The 7,994-nt window shown below is 39.1% G+C and overlaps 1 protein-coding gene across 1 annotated transcript in view; it reads right to left on the bottom strand.

Moving 5' to 3' along the window:
* Window positions 1-732: 732 nt before the first annotated feature.
* The window catches only part of PARD3 (par-3 family cell polarity regulator), a 1,467,145-nt gene continuing 1,459,883 nt past the window's right edge, over window positions 733-7,994 (bottom strand). The window contains 2 exon segments of the mRNA XM_029588581.1: window positions 733-2,495; window positions 2,497-2,815. Of these exon segments, the coding sequence (XP_029444441.1) occupies window positions 2,424-2,495; window positions 2,497-2,815 (391 nt within the window). The 3' untranslated portion in view covers window positions 733-2,423.

The following is a 7,994-nucleotide window of genomic DNA, read 5'->3' as shown; positions in this document are numbered from 1 at the left end:
TTTTCCCCTTTCATCCTGACTTTGGGGGGGCATGCCACTGTTGGAGCAGTTTGCCCCTCTTTTGAAACCTTGGGGTGCTCTGGGAACTCTTGCTGCTGCTTTGCTTCTCTGTTTTGGAGAACTCATGCCTCTGTTGGTATTATTATTTTACCCCATTATAGTTCCTTGGGCTATTCATGCCACTTTTGATGCCAGGTTGACCCAGTCTTGTTGTGTTGGTGTGTGCTACAACCTTCTGATGATGTCCACTCATAAGTTTCATTGGAAATTATTAGAAACCCCAATTTAGAAGCCCAAAATAGGCTGCACCACTTTTCCCATTTACTTTCCATTGAAATGAACCAAACAAATGATTGTAACCTACAAAACAAACCAACCAAAATGAAATTTTTGCCTCTGCACATCTCTATTGTTTTATGAACATCTCTAATTCTGGTCTATTCTTTATTACACAGCAGAAAGTAAGATTTTTGTTGTTTAAATAAACCATCTCAGCACACAGGCCCATATCTCTTGAAAATATGAGAGGCATTTTTAACTAATATTTTCTTCTAGACCTGTCTCTAGGCTTTCAGATGGAACTTTTCCCCTGGTGTTCATTTTGTAGGAAGAGAAGATGATGTTTCTTTCCAAAGGTCTATAAAATAACACTTGTTTCAACACCTGCTTTTTCTTTAATATTCTCTATTGTTTCCAGAGGGCTCCAGAGAAATATAACAGGCAATACAAACACCAGGATGAAAACAACCTTTTATTCTATCATTTATATACAAGGGGAAAGCTGCTCTACATTGTACTGTGAACTCCATGTAAAAGAGCCATTGTCATCCAATGTCACTGTGCTTACATCAGTAACAATTTTTAAACACTGTAGTACATTAACAAAAATAACAGGATTAAAAGACACAGATACATGTGCAGAAGTTTCACATATATTTTAAAAACAAGTTGACGCAAAAAATAAAATGTGCCAGTAAACAAAATAGACATATTTTTAAATCACGTAATACATGATTATTTTTCTAAAACACACGATATGCTGAGCTTAATTCTCAAGCATTTTCACATCAGGATTTGCAGGCACTTTAGCAACCCAGCTAGATTTTACAACACACGAAGCTCAGAACAACAAATGGGCAATAAAAGCGACAGAAATTCTCAATATCCCAGATGCACATTAAAAAATATCAATGCTCAAGCAGTCTTTTTGTTTATGTGATTGTTGGATGTTGGCATGACTCATTATACTGTGAAACAGTTTTGCTCCATATACTTTTCGCTCATCCACTACCGTGTTTTCTTCAGCTTGCAATCACAATACAAAAAGATACACAGCGTATGGAAGTGCTAGGCAGGATGAACCACAAAGGACATCAGACAAAATCTTCCACATTCAGAAGAACATTAGAAATGCAGCTTAATTTTACTAACAATAAAACAGCCATCTTTCTTTTTCCTTTTGTCCTGCTTTTCAACTCTTCCTCCTCCCCCTACCCCCATCTGTCAAAATAAAAGCCAATTAAAGTAATTATGAAGATATACCAGGTTGTGGGAAAAGACACTGATAATTCCTTCCTCAGGTACTATTTTTACATAATAAAATGCATTACAGAAAAAAAGCCTCCCATACCAGCTATATAGACTTTCCCTCCATCCACTCCCCATTAACTTTAATGACAGTAAAAGAATAGTTTCCATGGACATGATTCAGAAAATATATTTCAGAACTAAAAAATAACCTTCTACACATTTTATTCATAATGTTATGTAGAGATGAAAGGCAGTTGTAACAGAACTTCCATGAAATCTGAAAGCTTTTGTTTTTCCTTATGAATAAAAAAAAAAAAAAAAAAGAATCAAAAGAGAACTTGAGAGAATAAATAAACAATTTCTTGGTATAATGATGTATAAATATTGATTAAAAATATTGTCACTGATTCTATGACAAAATATCTTAAAGCCACAATCTTTAGCAGATAAGAGACTTTTTTTCATCCAGTGGAGAACCATACATAATAAGAAAAATATGTAACTTTCCAGACTGTGTCATACCACAATGCAGGTGAAATAGCACACGGCAAAGCTTAACACAGAACAGCAAACCTAGCAGGCCACTGACAGTTCCTAAACTGGGCTACAGTGCTTGACAATATGATTTGCAGGGGAAATACTCCGTTTACCTATGATTGTCAAATGGTAGAAAATCCTTCCATGAACAAAACACTTGAGAGAGAAGCGGCACGACATATTAAGGCCCACTAATGCTTTGCCTGTATTGCTAAAGGCACTGAAAACAGACAACAGACATATGTCATAGTACCATCAAATTAAAAAATGTTTTCAAAATACAAGTCTTTATAAGAAAATGTTCTTTATTGCCTTATACTTTGATCATCTTTTTTTCTTCTCTTTTTTCTTTCAACTCAGGAATAAAATGGTCTTCCCTTTTCTGGTGTCTGTAATCTGTTCAGCCTGGCTACCTGAGATGGTGAGGGGTGGCACGTCTTGCCTGAAAGGACCTTTCGGAGGGGTGTAATTGGGATCCTGAATTTTTTTATAGGAGTCATAGTTATTTGATCCCTCAAGAGATGTCTTTTTTTTCAATTGCTCTTTCCGCCTCTGTTCCTGACGAAGCAGTTCCTGTGCCTCCAGCATTACTCTGGCATTGAAGCCATGTCCTCCCATGTAACCATTTCTTGATCCTTGATAGCTAGAGTACCGTGGGTTTTCCTTTGCACTTTGGAAGCCTTCCCCAGGAGAATAACTCTGGTCCCAGGAATCTTGAGATACAGAACTGGTATTCTTTCTGCTTTGCCTGGAAAAGTGATCATGAGAATTAGATTAGTAAGAGAAGCAGACAGGTTTTTATTCTTTTATGTTTTATTATGTAATGTATTTATTTAAAATACTTAGAGTCCACCTATCACCAGTTCCAGGCAGAGAAGGTCACATAAATATAAACATTCATAAATATCCACTTTGCCCAGTTTGTCTGTTATAGGTGGAATATAAATATGTTAAATAATATTACACCAGCTGAAACCTCTACCAACAATACAGGATTTCTTCACTATCTTACAAACACTAATATTTTCTAGGGATGTGCAGCAGGGATGGATTCATCCCATTCGGGATTCGGATTCGTAGGGGCCCAAATCTGTTGCATCCGTTCTCGGGGGCCCCCGATCCGTTCATGTGTCAAAAATGCATTTATCCCCCCAAAAAACCCCATCCAAACCCTTTAAAGTTATTTATCTACAACCCCCCACCATCCTGACCACCCCAAGACTTGCCAAAAGTACCTGGTGGTCCAACGGAGTTCAGGGAACGATCTCCTGCATTCGGGCTGTGGGGCTGCCGGTATTCAAAATGGCGCCGATAGCCCCTGTGACATAGTAAGGGCAAGGCTATCGGCGCCATTTTGAATACTGGCAGCCGACGACCCGAGTGCAGGAGATCGCTCCCGGGACCCCCGCTGGACCACCAGGGACTTTTGGCAAGTCTTGGGGGGGACTCCAGAATTCACTATAAAGGATTAAACCTTATATTCAATATCATCAACAATACTGACCAATGCTTAATAAGAGCGGCACTTCAACACTACGCACCACCGAGAACCCTAAGATCACAAAACAAAGGACTTCTAACGGTGCCTTCTACATCCAACCCACATCTAACGCAAATTAGGGACCGAATGTTTTCCACAGCAGGCCCCAAGTTGTGGAACTCCCTTCCAGAGTCATTACTCCAGATAACTAAAAAAAAGATTTTCAAATGTGAACTGAAAACATGACTCTTTAGAGAAGCTTATGATTTAACATAAAATACCAATATACTGAAAACCTCAATGTCAATAAAAGAGACAATGGTAGTGAAGTGAGCAATAAGTAATGATTGAAGTAAAGTGTTTAGGTAGTTGAACTGGAACCTGCATTTCCTGTAATACTGACTTTGAAAATGTACAAAAATGAAAACTACAAATCTACTGTCATGTTGACCACGAATATGTACGAACATGTATATGAACATATATCTGCCGTGGTTCTGACCTAAATTGTGAATGCTGGCTCAGAATGTGATTGTTAAAACAAGAACATGAACGATGATTTTGTAAACCCTTGTGACCTTATTCTGGAACAAAGATATATAAAACACCCAAATAAATAAATAAACAAACAAACAAACAAATAAATAAATAAATACATTTACACTTCTCACAGTTTTCCAGCTCAATAACTACTTTGAAAAGTGTTTTTGATTCCCTTGCACTACAGCAGCCTCCTCTATTTTGCTCAGAATTGAGACTTCACTGAGTACTGTAGGTTTATTTTTGTTAACCTCCAGTGGAAAAGTTACAAATGTCACAGTCATTTTAGATTACCTAAAAAAAATTGCTACCTCAAATAAAATTACAGTCCAGAAAGTGAAAAGCAATACTTTCACTAAAGCTGCCACTATGATGATAGAATAAGTATAAAATATGGATTACTGTATACTGTGATGAAAGGGTTAGGTTTAGACTCTTATTTAATTAAAAACATAACTGACAGACCCTTTAAACACTTGTGTTCAAGCTGTGTAAGTCGGTCTTGATTACATTCTTTCACCATAGACAGTGTTCTCTTCTAATGTACATTCTTTTAGAATCCAAAATTGGGGATTTGTCTACTATCAGAACAATCACCCAGCAAATAAATTAGTAGAAACATGACAAGCGATAATCCACAGTACTTTACTCATTTTAACTTTCCACAGAGTAGGCAAATAAATTCAAATGCATGTAAGAAGCATAATCCTTATCTCCTATAGAAATAATATGCATTCTTGAAAGGAAAATGTTTATGTATTTTTCATTTGCAACCAGCCCAGCAAGATCCCTTTAGGAATCTCAAATGAGCCCCGATATGGGGAAAGAACTGCTGAAATAGCAAGTTGAATTAACCCTTCTCCTTCAGCAAAGAATGAAGTTATAGGGCACTTGTAGGGCGATGGCTCAGGGGACAAATCAGCCACTGCATACAAAATTATGTATCCGAGACCTTTCTAGCCACCCTGGCTACCTACCTGCTCTACCCAACACATAGATCCACACAGGAAGTCCCCTCACCTTAACATTTGGAAGCACAGGGAAAAGCAAGAAGTATAAACTCTTGAAAGACCATCTGGCAGCCAGTCCAAGACTACAGAAATTCTGCAACTCCTTCACCTCCCTTCCCTACAAGGACTTTCCTAAAATGTTTCTTCTGAGTTCATCTGAAAACCCAGTGGCCATGCCAGCTCTCTTTATGTTGGCCTAATCAAAGAAGTTAAAAAAAAACAAAATAAAAAATAAAACTTCAGGCAGTGAAAAGACAGCAGCCCAGATTATTTCCTGGAAAGCACATGGGAGCACATCATGCCAACTTTAGAAAAAATCTTTCCAGCGGAGTTTAGAATTCATTCTAAATTCGGTAACAACATTTAAAGCCATGAGTAATATCGGTCCATCGATTTTAGGAGACTGAAGATGTCTGCTTCTGTCCAGATAGGAAGGTCAGAAGGAGGCTTTGTGTAACTTGCCCTCAATAAAAGAGGTTAAAGTAGAAAGTACAAGGAGATGTGTTCTCTCATATATTGTCCCAAAGAAGTGGAATGCGATATTGAAGGGGGCATCTTTGACATCTAACCTTTTGGGATTTAGAAAACTGATTAAAAACAGAATTATTCAGTTTAACCTTTGGAAGTTTTTAATACATAAAATAAATGTGTCCTTTTAGTCTGTGGTCTAATGTATTTTCTAATTTATTTGGTATTATGGGTTATATATATGGAATATATTTATTCTATTACACTGTGTTCCCTAATTTGCTAGAGGTGTATTTGCAGTACATGTTGAATTTTCTGCTATTTTATATATTTATTCTGGTTTATTGCTGTTATATATATTTTTGTAATGATGTACGCTAACCATCTTGAACCAGTAATATAAAGACAGAATAGAAATGTTATTAATGAATGAATGCTGGTTATAGATATATTGACCACATTGGAAATGCAGATGAGGGATCTTAGTCTTAAACCTCAGGTTCAAACTAAAGAGTGAATTTTCAAAGAGTTGCGTGCATAAAAATGAGCATATGTGTACGTAATCAGCCTGTACTCATGCAATCGTTATTTTATAAAAAGTCAAAAGTACGCATGTACTTTATATTTCATGCACACATACACACGTGAAAGAGAGAGGCAGCCTTGGGATGGGCCAAGATAGGGTCAACAGTTGTGCGTCTAAGTTGCTATTTCAAAAAAAGACTTACGTGCATACATTTGGCAACTTACTTGTGTAATTTCACACCTGCTAATTATCTTGCATAATTGATATTAGACTTCTTTTTATAATGTACTATTGGCTGGGTGGGAGGTCTGGGTGAACAGAGAGGAGCTCAGGCTGATGAACCAGGATGGTCTCGATGACCTGAAGGAGGACTGGAAAAACTGTTGAAGCAATTGGTGAACTGGTAATTTCAATTATGCAAGCATGTTCTAAAATATGCTGACACATAAATCAGGTTTTACGCAAGTCCTACTTTATTTTCACACTTAAAATATGTGCACGTATATTTTTAAAAAATGTAGGAAAAGGCTGTGTGTTCAATGCATTGAAATACTCGCTTTCAATGCATTGCAGGTATTATTAGCTCATAAGATACATACATGCATATGTTGCAGGGTGGAGAAATTCAGTATTTTATAATACCACGTATCTGATACACACAAGTTATAAAGTTATAAGTTTACCAATTAGTCCAACAGTTTGCCCAGTCTGTCTTGAGGTCATCCAGATAGCTCTGGTTCTTCAGCCTGCAGTCCCTCTCAGTTGACCTAGACTCCTCATCCAGTTAATTTAGTCCTAAATAGAGATTTATGCAGACTTACACCTCATCAAGTGCAGAAGCTAACAGCCTGCTGCATGCTGCAGCCGCCGGATTTAAAATGTGGATAATGCACGTAAATCTTAGTCTCACGCCGGAACATCTCTGATACACCCTAACACCGCACCTTTTTTTTGATCTCATGCCCACGCATATATGCACAGGCATGGTAACAACTGGTGCACTTGCGCATATTTGTGAACATACATCAGCCCATGCACATTTTTGGGCAGAATTTAAAATCCCTACGCTTGTAAATCCAGCTGGATTTATGCGCGTAGGGGGGTTATGCGCGCCGAGCCTATTTTGCATAGGCCCAGCGACGCTCGCATGTCCTGGGGCTTTGTGAAAGGGGCGGGGCGGGACCGAGGCCTCCGGCACAGAGGCCTTGCTGGGGGATCGTGCGATGAGACTTGGCCGGCACGCGCAACCTATGCCTGCTCGGAGGCAGGCGCAACTTATGGAACAAAGGTTAGGGGGGATTTTTAGGTAGGGCTGGGGGGGTGGGTTAGGTAGGGGAAGGGAGGGGAAGGTGGGGGGGTGAAAGAAAAGTTCCCTCTGAGGCCGCTCCGATTTCGGAGCGGCCTCAGAGGGAACAGGAAAAGCCATCGGGGCTCCCCTAGGGCTCAGTGAGCGCAAGGTGCACAAGTGTGAACATGCGCGCGCATGTTATAAAATCGGGCGTAGATTTGTGCGCGCCGGGTTGCGTGCACAAATCTATGCCCGTGCGTGGGTATTAAAATCTGGCCCTTTATAACATAAGTACACGTATGCATGCATGTTAAAAAATAGCCTGGCTGCTTGCACGTGTGCCAAAATTTAAGTGGATGCACTCATGTGCACACAAATTTCGCTTCTACCATGTAAATCAGGGGATTTTAAAAGGGGCGCATGCTGATGCCATTCCCAGTTGTGCTAGTTCATCCTCAGTTCGCCCAGTTAAGAGAGAGGTCCTCCAAACCCTTCTAGTTTAATAGCCTTCATTTCCCCCAGTTAGCCCTGACCCTTAAAACTCCACAGATTGCCTAGGTTTCTTTCATTTTTAACTTCCGTCATCCATAGCAGAAATAAAGTTACACGGCAGGA

Source organism: Rhinatrema bivittatum, chromosome 2 (genome assembly GCF_901001135.1).
Source record: "Rhinatrema bivittatum chromosome 2, aRhiBiv1.1, whole genome shotgun sequence".
Taxonomy (NCBI): domain Eukaryota; kingdom Metazoa; phylum Chordata; class Amphibia; order Gymnophiona; family Rhinatrematidae; genus Rhinatrema; species Rhinatrema bivittatum.
This window is presented reverse-complemented; position numbering and strand designations above follow the sequence as displayed.